At 45.9% G+C, this 18,215-nt stretch overlaps 1 protein-coding gene across 1 annotated transcript; it reads right to left on the reverse strand.

The window, feature by feature from the left end:
• Positions 1 to 3,407: 3,407 nt before the first annotated feature.
• AQP10 (aquaporin 10) lies at positions 3,408 to 8,851 on the reverse strand. The gene is made up of 7 exons (XM_081494673.1): positions 8,733 to 8,851; positions 5,944 to 6,109; positions 5,452 to 5,578; positions 4,760 to 4,897; positions 4,538 to 4,656; positions 4,074 to 4,291; positions 3,408 to 3,606 (listed from the first exon to the last, which is right to left on the reverse strand). The coding sequence occupies exons 2-7, from the start codon at positions 6,046 to 6,048 to the stop codon at positions 3,408 to 3,410; spliced, it is 906 nt and encodes a 301-aa protein (XP_081350799.1). The 5' UTR covers positions 6,049 to 6,109; positions 8,733 to 8,851.
• Between the last annotated feature and the right edge of the window lie 9,364 nt (positions 8,852 to 18,215).

Here is an 18,215-nt window from a genome sequence, read left to right on the forward strand (position 1 = left end):
GGAAAGGAAGGGCACAAAGACAAGAGGCCAGATATGGACAGGAGGGGCACAGCTCCAAAGGTAGCCACCCTAGGGACCATGGATGCCCTGAGTGCTCTCCTGGTGGCAATGAGTGGGTACTTGTGTTTACTGGAAAGCAGAATTTCCACCAAGGGGTGGGGCTGAGGGAACATGAGCCAGGAAACACCTGGCAGAGCATCAGGAAACGGTGGGCAGGCGCCACCCTTCTCAAAAAGCTTATAATCTTCCCACTACACCCCTCCCCATTACTAAGGCTTCCATTATCACCTCCTCTAGGGGAGTTCACTGTAGAGGCATGGCCTTCACTTCCTGCACACACAGTCCCCAAACCACTTCCTCTCAGTCTGGGACAGCTGCCCTTCTGGACCAACAAAGGGGTCTTCTCAACCCTGATGGAGAGGCATCCCTCTCTCTCTCTTCCACCCCAAGCCTAGTCTAGTCAATATGGCACTGGGTTGCAAGCTCAGGGAACATCAGATGGATTTCTGCTTCTTTCTATCTCCGCATGTTCTTCCTTTCACCCAAAAAGGTAAAAGGCCTGGCCTGTAAGACACAGTCACAGAGCCTCATCCTAGCCTGACCCAGAGGAAACTTCCAGCCAGGTCCTGGGTCCTCTTGTCACCCCCTCTTTCTTTGTCTGGGAAGAGAGCCTTCCTCCCCTTTGGTTCCCCTGTCTCCAGCCTCCTGGGAACACTCCTCCAGCCTGTCAGCCCCAAGAGATACTAATTGTCTGTCTGCCCAGCCTCTACAATTACACACTCTGGGCAAGGCCATCACCCACACCAGTTCTTCGTTCACTAAGCTGGACTCCCTTCCTGAACCCCAATCAGGTAATACTTCTCTGACCCTCCCCAACCCTGGCAACCAAGGGTGCCTGGCTCAGGAAGAAAAACCTCTTCCAAGATGCCAAGCCCTCCTACAGGGCCCCCAGCCAGGGTCTCCACCCAGTCTACGTATGAGTCATAGGAGGTGGGGCATGAAGAGAGAGGTTAAAAGAGAGGATGCAAGAGTGGGCATCACAAGTTCCATAGCCAGCCCCGCCCTCATCTAAAAGCACTATCAGCCCCAAGATCTGGGTTTGAGTCCTAAGAGTTAATGAAGGAGCGGCAAGGTTCTCAGGAGTCAGGAGCCTGGACACCAACCAGGAAAGCTGTTTTACCTCTGAGACCCTGGGGAGACTGAAAGCTGGCTTGGTCCCAGACTTCACCCCCTCTGGGGGGCCATAATAGGAAGGAAAGGGAGGAGGGAGACCTGGGAACAGGGACCCTCTCTTACTTCTCCTTCTCAGTCTCACACAGCCTAGGTTTTCTGAACTCAGGCCCATTAGCCACGTCGCTCTGCCCCGTCACCCTGCCCCAGCCCCCTCTGCAGCCACATTTGGGATAAAAATAGCCAGCTCTGGGAAGAAGGCAGTGCTCCATGGAGGAAAACCGGCTCCTCCTTTAGGCCTGGCCCCCGCTCCCCTCCAGCCCAAACCCAGGAAGCCTGACCCCTTGTTTCAGAGGAAGCTGGCAAGGGATATTTATGGGCAGGTCAGGGAAACAGAAGGGAAGGGAATCCAGGACCCCCAGCTCACTCGCCACCGACACCTGGCCGCTTTCCATCGTCAAGGACAGAACCGGGACTCACTCCCAGCTCAGAACTCGCAGCGCTACCACCTCTCCTTGAACCTCGGTTTCCTCACGCACAGAGACCTCCACCTTACAGAGACAAAGCCTACTATTCCCTAACTCCCTTCTGCAGGCGCCTAAATCTTCGGACCCCGAGTACGCTCCTCATCCCCAAAACTCTCTTGTGAGGTTCTGAGCTCCTCCTCGGCACTCCCGCGCCCCTTTGATGGTCTCCCGCGCCCCGCCAGCACTCCACCCTCCCGTCCTGTGGGCGGCCTCCCGAATCTCCCCGACTCTCAGGCACCCAACACCATCTTCCCTCCAATCATCCAGTCCCCCACCTCCGTCTCACCGCAGCTCCGACTCCCCATTCCCTCCCTGTCCTCCTCGGCCACTCCAACCCCGAATCCGCAGCCGCATCTCCCCCTGCCCTCCCGGCCCCGCGATTCTGGGCTGCTGCCCCCGCCTCACCTCAGCGCTCAGCGCTCGGCGCCCGCCCCGGCGGCCCCGTCCTCCCCATGCCGGGGGCTGGGGCGGGGGGCGCTCGGCTCAGCTCCCCGCGGGCTCCCGCCCCCCCCAGCTGCAGCCCCTCTCCCCCCGGGGCCTCGGCCCGCTACTTTGTGTCAGTTTCGGCCACGGCGGGGCGGAAGTGACGGAGGTGGCGGGAGAGGGCGGGGGGCGGGAGGGGGTTTTGGGGAGGGGTGAGGAAGGGGGAAGGCGGGAGCCGCCATCTTTGTGCGGGGCAGGGGGAGGGTCTTAACCCCGGGGATGCTCAGCACTGCGAGGCCGCGATCCTCGCCCCACCCACTCCCAGATGCATCCATCCCCGATCCTAAAAAAAAAAAAGTCTGGAGGCGAGATAGCTCTGATTTTTTTTATTTTTAATTTGAAAAAAGGGAAACAGAAGAATACTGCTTCTCTACTAAAAGAGACCTCTCTTCGTCGGGGAGGTGTGTGAGAGTTGAGGAAGCGCTGAACAACGAGAATTTTCCTCCGCGCCGGCTGGCCTTTACTCCTACTCTTTCCGCTCCGGGCCCTCTGCCCCTTCTCCTTCTCTCCTCGCCCTGGCTCATCTCTTCTCACTGTAGTTCACCCTCTCCTTGAATGACACAACCCGGAATGTCTAGGTACGGGGTCGTGCCTCAGTTTCTCCATCTTGCTCTCGCAGTCTCCAGCCATTTGACTGGTTGTGTTCTTCTGGCGGCCCTCCCTTTCCCGTTCCCGCCCCCCGCTTCCCACCGCCCACTCCTCCTTGGTGGGGGCGGTTTCCCTATCACCACCCCTAATTACTATCTGCGGGGTGGCTGAATCTGGGCGAGGCGCCCCAGTCAGCGTAAAGACGGGCGGCGCTGAGGCTACGAGAGCTGGGAGTCAGTCAGTGGGGGCCAAGCTTTGGAAGAGGTCCCCTGGATTATGCCCTGCACAGGATGGTCGGCCCCCACCATCCTGCCGATTCCCGAAGCCTTCCCAATCCGGTTTCCAGGGTGCGCACCCTCTGGCGGCTACTTGGAGGAACTACGTTCTTGGAAGTCCAGGGTCCGAAAACCTGCGTGGGCGAGGAGGGGATGAGAAGCCTGAGTCTGGTACCTGAGCCTCCTCGTTCTCCCTGTCCAGGCATCCTCCCCAGTTTAGGAGGAGGAGATGCCTAGATGAGTACACGGAGAAGCTGCCCAGGGCCTGGCGTATTAATAAAGAGAAAGAACATCTTGTCACCAGGCATGGGATCTCTGGCCCTCTTCAGTGTCCATGAGGGAGGTGAAGATTGTCCTGTCAGAGTCACAGCTTACTCTCCTGCAGCTGAGTCGCGGCCGGACTTCCCGAGTCTGAGGCTTCCTGTTGGGCACACTCTAGATCCTGAGATGGCTCTGAGTCCTCAGGATGGTGCTGTGCCACCAGCAGCTGGTATGTGGCTGGGCCTAGCATGGCCCCCACTAGAGGGCCCACCACAGGGACCCACCACCAACCATAGCCAGCACTGCCAGACAAGAACAGAAGGGAGATACCAGAATGAGTCCCTTAGCCTTCCCTCTGAAGAACTGAGGGTATTCAGAAAACTCCCTAAAGCAGTTCCTGGGGTGAGTGAGAGACACCAGAAAGAGTGTTGTGGCACCAAAGCATAGCACTTAGAGAGGAGAAGACCCCAGGAAAGCTTGATCTTTAGGGATTATTGATACATGCATTTTGTTGATGAGGTCACTAATGCCCAAACAGGTAATGTGATGTGCCCAAGAACACAACTCTAAATCTTACTGTTTCAATGAAAAGGGTAAAAGGGGAGAAAGGGGACAAGACATAAAGGGAGAACTGTGGCTTAGAGGAGGCTCAAACTGTCCTGAGATGCCAAGAGAACTATTTAAAAGGAGAGAGCTGGAGACCCAGAGTCAGAGCCCTTAGCAGAGGGATGTGAGAGGAAGGACAGCACCAGGGGAGGCCATCTCCTACTTGAAGACTTCAGGGCCACAGCCAGCTACGTAGGTGAAAAGCCCTGGGCCGAGGTCCTGGGCAGGGTTGATTAGGAGCCCACAGTTGGCACCCACGGATAGTGTGATGGCCAGGATCAGTAACCCCACTACCACAGGCTCCAGACCCGCAGGCACTCCCTTGTTCCGTGTGTCCAGGATGGCCAGGATCCCCACCATCAGCATCCAGGTGCCCAGAACCTTGGAGTCGACAGAGGCAGGGGCGCTTCCATCAGCTGCCAGCTGTTCCACCTGCCCTATCTCACCCAAACACTCCAGGCTGCCACTCCATGGCATCTGACTTTGTCCAACTCAGGCAGCTGGGGGAGGTGAGATGCAAAGATGAAGCCAGCCCCACAACCCACCCAGAGCCTAAACAGTAGGCCGAGCTCCCAGGGGGAAAAGGGCAAAGGTTGTGGCTTTCCTGGGTCACCCTCTTATGCCTACCTCATCCAGGAAGCCATTGCTCAGGGACAGATAGGGGGCAGGGTAGGTGGCAAAGATGGAAGCTGTCTCCTTGGGACCAGTCACTGTCAGGTTCCCACCTGTGTAGTTCTGTAGGGCATCTGTAGGGTAGGGGACACCCAGGATTTCCATCTTTGCTCATTCAAAACTGCTCTAAGGCATCATTAACCACACACAGGTGGCCCTAACCTTGTTCTCTGTTACCATAATACAGAGCATAGGTGACTCCAGAAGCACAGAAGGCAGACAGCAACTGCACCAAGGAGTAAATGAGAAACTTGGCCCGGGGGAGGCATCCCAGGAGACACATGGCCAGGGAGAAGGCTGGATTCAGGTGGGCCCCTTCAAGGATCAAGAAAAGAAAACCAATATCCGTTAAGTGTCACTATCAGGCACTGTCACCAGTAACACTGCTATTCGTCCCCACGACTCTTAAATCAAATGTTACTATTCTCATCATATACATTAGGAAGTTCAGACTGAAGGAGGTTAAGCGACTTGTTAAGGTCATGCAGTGAAGCCGAGTCCAAACCTGGGTCTGTCTGCTCTTTCTATTACAGCACTTGATGCAATGTGAATCTGAGGGACAAGCTGGTGAGGTCTTAAGCAAAGATGAACCCCAGAGGGCTTAGGTAGGAGACACAAGATGAGCGCATTTACCCATGATGCTTTGCCATAGAGCTCTGTCTACCTGAGGGGAGGATTAATGTGAAGTGGGAGGGCGAGATACAGAAAGAGGAGGGACTGGACTGGTCCAAAGGCATATCTCAGTCCAGGGCACTGGTCAAGCTCAAGGAGATAATGTCTGTGAGTCACCAAGGGATCTGCCTTTTCACTATTACCAAACTCAAGTGCATGTCCTACCCTGTCTGATGACCAGACCTCACCCTCCTCACCTGAGACATTACCAGTCACATAGATGGCTAGCATAACGCTCAGAGAGCCAGCCAGAAACATGGTGGAGAAGTTTCCTTTGGTTCCTCCACTGGTGACGGCCTGGGCCGAAGACCCTTGTATGAGGAGCTGGTGGAGAAAAGAAAGATGAGGAAGAGGGAACCAAGAATAGGGAGCCTGGGGGACCCATAGGAGAGAGAGACTGGGAAGAGAGGGGAATGGCCAAGATTGATGAATGGACTTGAGGGATCAGCAAGAAAAAACAGAAAGGGGGAAAGAGAAAAGATGGCAGAAACAGAGGGAGAGTAAAGAAAGGGAAGGAGGGTAAGAGATGGAAAGTGACAGGAATAAAAATGAAAAGGTAGGAGAGGAATAGAGGAACAAGAGCAGGAAAAAGAGACTGATGGAGGAGTTGTCTTCCTAGTACACCCAGAGGAAGAGGTAAGGACACTAGGAGGAGCCCACCTCCCTTCTTTCCTCCCCCTCAATTAGACTATGAGCACAAACACAGCCAGAAACTCCGCCAGGCACTGCTGGGCCAGGAGGCTGCAGATCTGGAGCCGGTCCTTGACTTCAACCAGAGACTGAATGGAGTCCATAGTGGGGACACCCTGTCCCTGGTCCGTCTGCGTAGACACACTGCTGCTACACAACTCCTGCCTGTCAGGGGCAAAGATAAGGAAAAGACTTTAAAACCAATTAGCTCAGTTACTGACCAGCAGCTGATGTCTGTGCATAAGTGGAAGCTCGGGAGGACAGAGATAACAAAAGAATGTCTGTGGGCAGACTCTGCACAGCCAGAGTCTGGAGTTTGCCCAGTCTCTGTCTCCTTTGTTTCAGCCCCAGGCCTCCCAGGAGTAAGTAGCCTCCCCTTATGCTGACAAACTGCGGGGAGTAGCCTGTTTCATGTGAGTTATTTCTCTTGGTCCTCAAACCAGCTGTGGAAAGTAGTAGTAGAGTGCTCCCACTCTACAGATGAGGATACCCTGTACTGAGAGAGCCTTAGACTTCCCCAGGCCACATGGCTAGTTAATAGCTAAGCCAGGTCTTCTGACTCTCTGTCTGATATTCCACAGTGCCTCTCCTGTGGAATGTGAAGTCTTTCCCCCAGCCATTTGGATGCTTGGAAAATTTAATATGCATCCAGGGAGACTGGACTGAAGACCATAGGCTGCAGGAATAAAACCCACATCAGGAGCGCTTGTAGTCTCACCTTGACTAGAGAATGCTCTACCTTGTGTTTCTTGCCTTGGCTCCAAATGAGGGCTTCATGTCCCCACTAAGCTCCACTTCCCCTTCTCGGGATGCTTGCCACTCTTATTCTGCTTAACACATAGCCACTTCCTACTTCTTCATATTTCAAGCCTCTCATTAAGATTCATTCAATGATGAATCAAGCTCTAGCCCCTGGGGAAACATAGTTTCTACCCTCTTAGAGCTAATGCTCTAGTAGGTGAAAGTAGACAATACATAGACTCTTTTTTCCCTTTGCACCATGCCACATGTGGGATCTTAGTTACCCGATCAGGGATTGAACCCATGCCTCCTTAACCACTGGACATCCAAGAAAGTCCAAAATACAGATTTTTAAAAATATATTGTATATCGTTTATGAGGTTCTTGAGAACTGGACTATATAACCCCAGGGGTAGGGGTGGGGGTGAGGGGCACTAGCACAGTCCTGGGCATATCTCTGTGAAATAATACTTCTTTCCTAGGTTTAGTGGATATTACACTACTACACCCAGGTCCCCTGTTCAGAGCCAATGCACCTATTCCCCAGCTTCTGGGAATAACAGACACTGAGAGCACACAGCTTCTTCCCTTATGGCAGTGACTTCTGTGGCAGGGAACTGCTTCAGCCAAGGTCATGTGTCTTCCTATAAGGCCCAGTGAATGAATGGTTGATGCAGGGATTCAAAGACCAAGCAGAATTTGGTAGCGTTGCACATAGACCTGGATGCCAAGAGTGCTGGATCAAACGAACTGGAACATACAGTTAGATGTGGAAGAATTTATTGATAAGGGAGCACTCTTCTGGGACTTAGGATTTAAATCCTGGCAAGATCCCCCTGGAATGTGGGATGAATACTCTTCTCGGAGGCTTGGGGAAAGTGATAGCTCATGCTAAGAAAAGTAAAAATGTCTAAACAACTCATTTACATTGATGATGATTATTGAAAAAAGGGAGAATACTCAGATCTTCTGAGGATTTTTGAACAAAGGATCTGGATTAACATCGACAGTTGACAACCCAAATTTGTACCATGGTCCCTTGTTAGAGAAGTAGCACATGGGGCTCAGATAATAAATGGAGTCCTGTGCTCAGGTCTGGTTCAAAGGATATTCACTGAGACCAGGGATCCACCAGGTGGTCACTTCCCCAATACCCTAACATATCATGGCAGTGGACATCCTTTGGCGTTGCAGAATACTCATAGTGGTTTTTGACCTGTAGCGTAAGTGATGAAGGTCAACTAGATGCCTGAGACTACCCAACATCAAGAGAACAACCAAAAACAATACCATATCCTAGGGAAAATAGAAGAGGTTAGTGCTACCCTGCAAGACACAAAGAATAAAAGAGAGGTGGCCCCTTTCATACCACCAGTTTGGCTCTTAAAAACTGGATAGATCATGACAGATGACAATGGTCTACCATAAACTTACTTAAACAGTAACTCCAATTGCAATTGTTGTGTCCCAGATGGTAACTTTACAGGGCAGTTTAATACCACCTCTAGTTGGGAGTATGTAGTCATTAATCTGGTGAATATGTTATTTTCCATCCCAGACAGATCAGAAAGGAGAACCACAAGCAGTTTCATCCACATGGGAAGTCTAGCAATATACACTTACAGTTCTTACCCCAGGACTGTGTTAACTCTCTGGTCCTCTGTTGTAATAGAATCTGAAGGGGGCTTGACTATTTGGAAATTTTGAAAAACATCATATTGGTCCACTATACAATGGACCATTGAACAACACAGGTTTGAACTCTGTGGGTCCACTTATACATGGATTTCTTTTCATTAAATATATATTATAATACTATATTATCTGCAGTTGGTTGAATCCGTGGACACAGAACCATATATATGGAGGGCTAACTATGAAATTGTACTTGGACTTTTGACTGTGCAGATGGTCAGAACCCCTAACCTCTGCATTCTTCAAGAGTCAACTGTATATATAACATCATGCTAACCAGATCAGAAGAAGACAAAATGAAAGTATATTGGAGGTCCTGGAAAGACACATGATCAGAGGGTGGGAAACATACCTGTAAAGGTCCAGGAAACTGCCACATTGGTGAAGTGTTCAGAGGTCCAGTGGTCAGGGACATGCTAGATATCCTCTCTGAGGCAAAGGACTGATTGTTGTACCTCACATCTTCCATCACTAAGAAAAAACACATTACCTATTTACTCAGGATTTAGGAGCAATATATTTCACACTTGAAAATACAACTCTGACCACTTTACTAGCTGACAGTGAAGTCTGTCAACTTTGAGTGGGGCCAAAGCAAAAACGGCCCCTGCAGTCATATGACCCAGCAGATCTAATGAGACTAGAATATCTGTAGTGTGTGTGGTATGGCAAGCTCTAATAGGAGAATCATAACGTAGACCCACAGGGCTATGGATCAAAGCCGTGCCATCTGCAGCAGAGAAATACATACCATTTGAAGAGCAGCTCTTACAGTTCATCAAGTGACCTAGTAGCCAGAACCTCCCATCACAAGCTGGACTCTGCCTGATCCTCCGTGTCATTAGGAAGGGTGGGCCCAGCAAGAACACGTTGTAAAATGGAAGTGACATCTTTGGGTTCAGGCATAAGTAGGGTCAGAGAGCACAAGCTGGTAGAAAATAAGTGACCCAGACTCTCATGTCATTCAACAAGCATCTCTCTCTCTCTCAGCTCACATGACCCTATTGAGAATCATCTTCATCCATTTGGGCTTCTGTAACATAATACCATAGACTGGGTGACTTACAAAAAAACATAAATTAATCTCATAGCTCCATAGGCTGCTAAATCCAAAATCAAGATGCCAGCAGATTGAATGTGTGGTGGGGGCCCATTTCCTGGTTCACAGACAACTGTCTTCTCACCGGGTCCTCACATGGAGGAAGGGGCAGAGGAGCCCTCTGAGGCCTCTTCTGTAAGGGAACTAATCTGATTCATGCTCTGCCTCATGCTCTAATCACTTCCCAAAGCTCCCACCTCCAAAATACCATCACATTGGGGGTTAGGTTTCAACACGTGAATGGAGGGGGGCACAGACATTCAGTCTATGACAGGGATTCCTTGTGAACAAGGGATTAGAGAAGGAATAAGCTTGTTCAAACATGAGTTGGCATGGTATGTGGGTAAAAGCCAAAAATTGACTGCCGCTGCATTGCAACCCATCAAGATTGGCCCTAAAAGATAGTGGTGAGGAGAGATCCTTCCAAGGGACCAAGATTTAGACAGTACATCTGATCATCCACTTTTTGTGGAACGAGAAGGTGAGAATATACATAGTCACAACTAGCCTGGTAGTTTGGTCAGGGGCTTGAAAAGACAAAGAATGAAAGATTAGGGACAAGAAGGTCTGAGGATGAGATGTGGATGGACCTATGGGCGTAGTCTTGAAGTGTAAAGGTCTTTCTATCACACGTTAACACCCACCAAGAAAGCATCTATCGGGACGTCCCTGGAAGTCCAGTGGTTAAGACTCTTGCTTCCTCTGGAGGGGGCGCCAGTTTGATCTCTGGTCGGGGAACTAAGATTGCACATGCCTCACTGCTCAACCAAAAAAGAAAAAAAAGAGAAAGAAAGAAAGAAAGCATTCATCACAGACGAGACACTAAACAACCAAGAAGGCAGAAAGACTTAGCCACTGTCCATCATCAACCACCCAGTTCTGTATGATGGATACACTGAGTAGAGTAACTGGTGGTAGGACAGAGGTTATCCACGGGTCCAGCAGCATGAGTCCTACTCATCAAGGCTCAGTTAGCTACTGCTGCTGCCAACATGCAACTACCATTAAAAATACCAACACTAATGGGACTTCCTGGTAGTCCAATGGTTAAGACTCCAAGCTGCCAGTGCTGGGGGCCCGGGTTCGATCCCTGGTCAGGGAGCTAGGTCCCCCATGCCCCAACTAAGAATTTGCATACTGCAACTAAAACTTGGTGCAGCTAAATATATATATATATATATATATATATATATGAAAAATACTAGCACTGAGCCCCTAATATGGTACAGTCTCTTGAGGAGAAGTAGATAATTAGGGATAAGTTGGGGACACTAGATTTCCCATCACTTTTGACTGGGATTGACACATATTCCGAGTATAGACTTGCCTTTCTTGCCCATAGGGTCTTGGCTAATACCACTCTATAAGGACTTATAGAGTACTTGATCTATTGATATGGAATCCACATTATATAATTTTAGACAAGGGGATCCACATTACAGTAAAGGGGATGTGGCAGTGGGAACATGACCCAAAGATCCACTGATCCTACACTGCCCCACCCAGAGGCCACCAGTCTGATAGAGCAGTTTGGTGACCTCTTAAAGACACAGCTTCAAGCTGAAACCCCAAGAGGATGAGGTACCATCCTCCAGAATATAATATATACCCTAAATCAATGGCAACTGTATGATTCTGTATCCCCAGTAGGAAGATTACATGGATCTGGGAATTGATTACATGGATGTAGGATAGATATCAAATAGCCTCCACTTATCCTCACTCACAGTGAAATACGTGGGGAATTTGATTTTGAGGTCCAGAAGTCCTGGAAACCAGAGATGTAATGCTTCCTCCAGGGGTCACAGTAAGAATCCCTTTAGAACTTTGGGGTCTTGGTAGCAAGAGACCAGCAGGCAAGAAAAGAAGTCCTCATACTGGCCGGAGTAACTGACTGTGATGGAGGACGGATGACTGCAGCTACATGAGGGAGCCAGGAAGAAAATGCTGGCTTTCAGGTCATCCACTCTTGCTGTTCCCATGCTCAGTTTTAACAGTAAATAGAAAAATATAGCAGCCACAGCCTGGGAAGGGCATGGTAACCAAGGGTACTCTCAGGTGAAGGCCAGGGTCATCCCACTATCCAGCTGCCTAGACCAGCAGAGGCGCTCACCAAAGATAAGGAAAATCTAGAGTTAGTGGTGCAGAAGAGGGGATAATAAGAATCCATTAGAGCCCCAAAACCAATTGCAGTAGTTAAGGCTGTAGACTTTTCCACTAAACATTCTCTTAAATTTCCTCCAAGAAATAAAACCAATCAGAGTCCTATAGAAACTTTCCCCCAAACTGGGTAAACTAACCATAAGTATGGATCCAAGCAGTGGTAGTGGTAAACAGTAGTAGACACCACAGTGCCTCACCCAGATCCTCTTTCTTAAGATCATGAGCCTATATCCCAGCTGCTGGGAAGAGCAGTTGCTGATGGCTCTCAGCTGCCTCCCAACTGGAAATTAGCTCAGACACACTGAACTGTCTCATCCTATTCCAGCAGGTTTCCTGAAGTCAACAATGGGCTGATTCAGGGATACAAAGTCCAGGCCCCTTTGCCTTTTCAGTTCAGTTCAGTTCAGTCACTCATTCGTGTCCGACGCTTAGTGACCCCATGGACTGCAGCACTCCAGGCCTCCTTGTCCATTGCCAACTCCCAGAGTTTACTCAAACTCATGTCCATTGAGTTGGTGATGCCATCCAACCATCTCATCCTCTGTCGTCCCCTTCTCCTCCCACCTTCAATCTTTCCCAGCATCAGGGTCTTTTACAATGAGTCAGTTCTTCAAATCAGGTGGCCAAAGTATTGGAGTTTCAGCTTCAGCATCAGTCCTTCCAATGAATATTCAGGACTGATTTCCTTTAGGATGGACTGGTTGGATCTCCTTGCAGTCCAAGGGACTCTCAAGAGTCTTCTCCAACACCACAGTTCAAAAGCATCAATTCTTCGGCACTCAGCTTTCTTATAGTCCAACTCTCACATCCATACATGACTACTGGAAAAACCATAACTTTGATTAGATGGACCTTTGTTGGCAAAGTAATGTCTCTGCTTTTTAATATGCTGTCTAGGTTGGTCATAGCTTTTCTTCCAAGGAGCAAGTGTTTTTTAATTTCATGGCTGCAGTCACCATCTGCAGTGATTTTGGAGCCCCCCAAAATAAAGTCTCTCACTGTTTCCACTGTTTCCCCAGCTATTTCCCGTGAAGTGATGGGACCAGATGCCATGATCTTAGTTTTCTGAATGTTGAGGTTTAAACCAACTTTTTCACTCTCCTCTTTCACTTTCATCAAGAGGCTCTTTAGTTCTTCTTTGCTTTCTGCCATAAGGGTGGTGTCATCTGCATATCTGAGGTTGTTGATATTTCTCCCGGCAATCTTGTGTCCAGTTTGTGGTTCATCCAGTCCACCATTTATCATGATGTACTCTGTATATAAGTTAAATAAGCAGAGTGCCAATATACAGCCTTGACGTACTCCTTTCCCGATTTGGAACCAGTCTGTTGTTCTATGTTCAGTTCTAACTGTTGCTTCTGGACCCGCATACAGATTTCTCAGGAGGCAGATCAGGTGGTCTGGTATTCCCACCTCTTGAAGAATTTTCCACAGTTTGCTGTGATCCACACAGTCAAAGGCTTTGGCATAGTCAATAAAGCAGAAGTAGATGTTTTTCTGGAACTCTCTTGCTTTTTCGATGATCCAGTGGATGTTAGCAATTTGATCTCTGGTTCCTCTGCCTTTTCTAAATCCAGCTTGAACATCTGGAAGTTCATGGTTCGTTTACTGTTGAAGCCTGGCTTGGAGAATTTCGAGCATTATTTTGCTAGCGTGTGAGATGAGTGCAATTATGTGGTAGTTTGAGCATTCTTTGACATTGCCTTTCTTTGGGATTGGAATGAAAACTGACCAGTCCTGTGGCCACTGCTGAGTTTTCCAAATTTGCTGGCATATTGAGTGCAGCACTTTCACAGCATCATCTTTTAGGATTTGAAATAGCTCAACTGGAATTCCATTACCTCCACTAGCTTTGTTCATAGTGATGCCTCCTAAGGCCCACTTGACTTCATATTCCAGGATGCCTGGCTCTAGGTGAGTGATCATACCATCGTGGTTATCTGGGTCATGAAGATCTTTTTTGTTTAGTTCTTCCGTGTATTCTTGCCACCTCTTCTTAATATCTTCTGCTTCCGTTAGGTCCATACCATTTCTGTCCTTTATTGTGTCCATCTTTGCAGGAAATGTTTCCGTGGTATATTTAATTTTCTTGAAGAGATCTCTAGTCTTTCCCATTCTGTTGTTTTCCTCTATTTCTTCACTGAGGAAGGCTTTCTTATCTCTCCTTGCTATTCTTTGGAACTCTGCATTCAAATGGGTATATCTTTCCTTTGCCTTTTAATTTGGGACAATTCAGAAGAATTATCTCCTTTCCAGTTGCTTTTTAGTCGCTCAGTCGTGTCTGACTTTTTGGGATCCTATGGACTGTAGACAGCCAGGCTCCTCTGTCCATGGGATTCTCCAGGCAAGAGTACTAGAGTGGGTAGCTGTTTCCTTCTCCAGGGGATCTTCCCAACCCAGGGATTGAATCCATGTCTCCTGTGTCTCCTGAATTGGCAGGTGGATTCTTTTACCACTGAGCCATCTAGAACTCCCTGTAAAATGCTAGGATCAGTTGAGGATTCAATTGCAACCATGCTGTGTCAGCTGCTCCCTTTGTGGAATCTTTATTTCTTCACTTTCCTACAGGTATTTCTCTCAAGAGCACTCCTAAACACACCTTCTGCATTAAACTCCCCGTATCAGAGTCTATTTCTAGGGGGACCCAATCTAAGTCATATAGTTCTACCAACCCTACACACTACCTCCTATGGGCCACCCTTCTTGAGCCTTTCAGGCTGAAGAATATCAAAACACCAAAATCTCCCCGCTCTCTCTCTCTCTTCCATCATTTTAAAGAAGAAAGGTAAGTTTTATTTTTGTAATTTCTCCTCCAACAGCGGGTGATTTCAAGAAGCCTGTAGAAAATGATCTGAAAGGGATGTAGCAGTCAGTTCCCTATGACTTTTTAAAACTAACTCACTTAGTCTCCCTTCCAAAACAGGACCCCACATTAAGGAGAAACTGTTGGGACTTCCCTGGTGGTCCAGTGGTAAGACTACACACTTCCACTGCAGGGTGTATGGGTTTGAACACTGGTTGGGGAACTGAAATGCCATAAGCTGCATGGGAAGGCCAAAAAAAAAAGAAAAAGAAGCAAACCAAAAAAGAGAAACAGCTGTGCTTGTTAATTTACATATTTTAAAGTTGCATTAAATTTATTGTATATAAATTTGTATACAAATAAATTGTATTTAATAAATTGTATTAAATTTATAAGTAATTTTGGGCGGAATTGCTATCTTCATATTGTTTGTGTTCCAAGAAGCCTTCCCAGGTGGCGCTAGTGGTAAAGAACGTGTCTGCTAATGCCGGAGATATAAGAGGCGGAGTTCAGTCCCTGGGTTGGGAAGATCCCTTGAAGGAGGGCATGGCAACCCACTCCAGTATCCTTGCCTGGAAAATCCCCATGGACAGAGGAGCCTAGTAGGCTACAGTCCATAGGGTCACACAGAGTCAGATACAAGTGAAGCGACATAGCACATACTGTAAACATGGTATTGCTCTCCTTTTATTTAGATTTTATCTCAGCAATTTTTGTAGTTTTCAATGGTAAGCTTTTGCACTTATTCTTCCAAAATTATTCTTAAATATTTTACTATTAGTTATGCTATTGTGAATGACTTAATGTCATTTTCAAATTGTTGTCAGTATATAGAAATACATTTTTTGGTATATTGATCTTATATCCTTAAACCTTGTGTTACTCATTTATTGTTGTTATTATTCAGTCGCTAAGTCATGTCCAACTCTCCACGACCCCATGGACTGCAGCACACCAGGCTTCCCTGTCCCTCACCATCACCCAGAGTTTGCCCAAGTTCATGTCCATTGAATTGGTGATGCCATTTATTACTATCAGCAATTTTTTTTTGTTGTTTATTCCTTAGGATTCTTTTTCTACATATAAAATCATGATATCTTTAAATATAGTTTTACTTCTTTCTTTCCATTCCAAGTCTTTCGTTTCATTTTCTGGCACCATTATCCTAGCTGGAACATCCAGTATGATGTTGAATAGAAGTAGTAAGAGCACATAGCCTGGCTTTGTTTCTAATGTTAGTGAGAAAGCATCAATCTTTTACTATTAAATATCTTTTTATAGCAACCTCTCTTTTAGACTTCTTTCATGTCTAAACATGACTATTATATTGCCACATTTAATTCATAGTTTAACTGGATATACAATTTTAGATTGGAAACAATTTTCCTTCAGTATTTTAAGTATATTATCTTGTCTTTTAAATCCAGTATTGCTGTTAAAGTTTGAGAATATGTGATTTCTCATCCTCTGATTTTTTTTTCTCTGCCTCAAATTATTTGGATTCTCCTTCAACTCTACTGTTCTGAAATTTTATAAGATGTGCCTTGGAGTGGGTTTATTTTCATCCTTGGTATCTAGCATGTGGTGAGTCCTTTCATGTTAGTAATATCCTTCCATTCTGGGATATTTTCTCAAGTTATTGGTAAGTTATACCTTTCTAGTTTGCTTTTTTCCTCCATTTTCTATCTCTGTTATTTGGTCTACTGTCTTGGAGATTTCCTCAACTTTATCATCAAAATCTTTTGTTAATAGTTTTTCACTTCTGTCATTTTTTTTTAAACTCCCCAAATTTCCTCTTATTTTGTTTATTCCTCTTTTGTAGCTTCTTGTTCTGGTTTATGGATATATCATCTCATATTTCCAATATAGTAAAGTTTTGTGTCCTCGCTAAATTTTTATCTTTCTGCATAATCTCTGTTTCTTCCAAGTTGCTTCTTTTGTTTGTGATTCTACATCCTTCATCTTAAAGGCTGTCCATAGATGTCTGGTAACCTCTAGCTCCGTTTGTGTTTACAGTGGTACTCTAAAAAGCTGATTAGAAAAATCAATTGCATTCTTATACACTAGAAGAGTTAGGGAAAAAAGAGTGGGAGGACATGTTCTACAAAATACAACTATAGTATTTAAAACTGTGATATGGGCACAAAGATAGGCAAATAGATTAATAGAAAAGAGTGGAAATTGTAACATTTGTACATATATATGTATATTTATTTCCAAATGTAAAAAAAATGAAGTTGGTCCCCTGATTTATACTGTATAGGGAGATAAATTCCGAGTGGATTTTATTTTTAAAAAAATATTTATTTTGCTGTGCTGGGTTTTAGTTGTGGCACTTGGTATCCTTAGTTGCAGCATGCAAACTCTTAGTTGCAGCATGTGGGATCGAGTTCCCTGACCAAGAATCGAACCCAGGCCCCCTGCCTTGGGAGCGTGTGATCTTAGCCACTGGACCACCAGGGAAGTCCTGATTTTATTCTTAAAAAAGATAAAAACTTAAAAAAAAACTTAAATATTAAAGCAAAACTACAGATCTTTCTCAACATTCCATGGGGTTTTGTCCCTATAAACTCATCGTAAGTTGAACATGCCTTTAATATATCTAACCTAGTGAAAATCACAGCCTAGTCTAGCCTACCTTATACATGTTAAGAACACTTACATTAGCCTACAGTTGGCCACAATCATCTAACACAAAGTCTATTTTATAATAAAATGTTGAATATCTCATGTTATTGGATATCATACTGAAAGTGAAAAACAGCACAATTGTTCACCCTTTTGATGCTATTGCTACCTAGCATCATGAGAGAGTACTATACCACATATCACTAGCCTGGAAAAGACCAAAACTCAAAATTTTAAGTACAGTGTCTACTGAACACATGTCACTTTTGCACCACCATGAAGTTGAAAAATTGTAAGTCAAATCATAATTTGGGGACTGTCTCTTGTGTTTTGAGATATGTGTTCTTGTGATATGTATGCCTTTAGAAAAACCTCTTCAGGGAACTCCCTGGCAGTTCAGTGGTTAGGACTCCAACCATCTCACTACTGGGGGCCTGGGTTCAATTCCTGGTCAGGGAACTAAGATTCTACAAGCTGCGCCCCTCTAAATCCCTTTATTATCACTTTATTGGGGTTTCCAGAAGGAACAGAGGTAAATTTTGTAAGCTCTGCCATTCTAAACCATAATGCTAAAAACTTTTTTAATGAGAAAAATATCCAGTAATTAAAAAAAGTTGAAGTATAGTTGACTTATGTTAGTTTCAGGTATACAGAAAAGTAATTCTTTTTGCAGATTATATTCCATTATAGGTTATTGTAAGATAATGGGTATAATTCCCTGTACTATACAGTAAAAATCCTTGTTACTTTATCTGCTTTATACAAAGTAGTTTGTATCTGTTAATCCCTTACTCCTAATTCGTCCTCCTTCCATCCCTCTCCCCTTTGATAACCATAAGTTTGTTTTCTATGTCTGTGAGTCTGTCTCTTTTATGTACATTCTTTTGTGTTATTTTTTAGATTCCACATATAAGTGATATTAGTATTTGTCTTTCACTGACTTATTTCACTAAACATAATATTCCCTAGGTACATACACATTCCTGTAAATAGCAGTATTAATATTTTACTGAGTAATATTCCATTCCATATATATATACCATTTTTAAACTATCAAATGTCACTTATTAAATTCAAAATGATGTCATCAAAACAAAAGAAAGATTTGTACAGATTTTTTTTACTTCCTTGCAGAAATCACA

Source organism: Giraffa tippelskirchi, chromosome 5, assembly GCF_054371585.1.
Source record: "Giraffa tippelskirchi isolate mGirTip1 chromosome 5, T2T-mGirTip1v1.2.pri, whole genome shotgun sequence".
NCBI classification, from domain to species: domain Eukaryota; kingdom Metazoa; phylum Chordata; class Mammalia; order Artiodactyla; family Giraffidae; genus Giraffa; species Giraffa tippelskirchi.

Excerpts from the sequence above, each read along its gene's own strand:
- AQP10 (XM_081494673.1), bottom strand. The coding sequence starts at position 6,048 with ATGGACTCCATTCAGTCTCTGGTTGAAGTCAAGGACCGGCTCCAGATC. Across the intron at positions 5,579-5,943 it reads TGGCTGTGTTTGTGCTCATA|CTCCTCATACAAGGGTCTTC; the intron begins GTCTAATTGAGG and ends TTTCTCCACCAG. Across the intron at positions 4,292-4,537 it reads GCAATGGCTTCCTGGATGAG|GTTCTGGGCACCTGGATGCT; the intron begins GTAGGCATAAGA and ends GTCGACTCCAAG.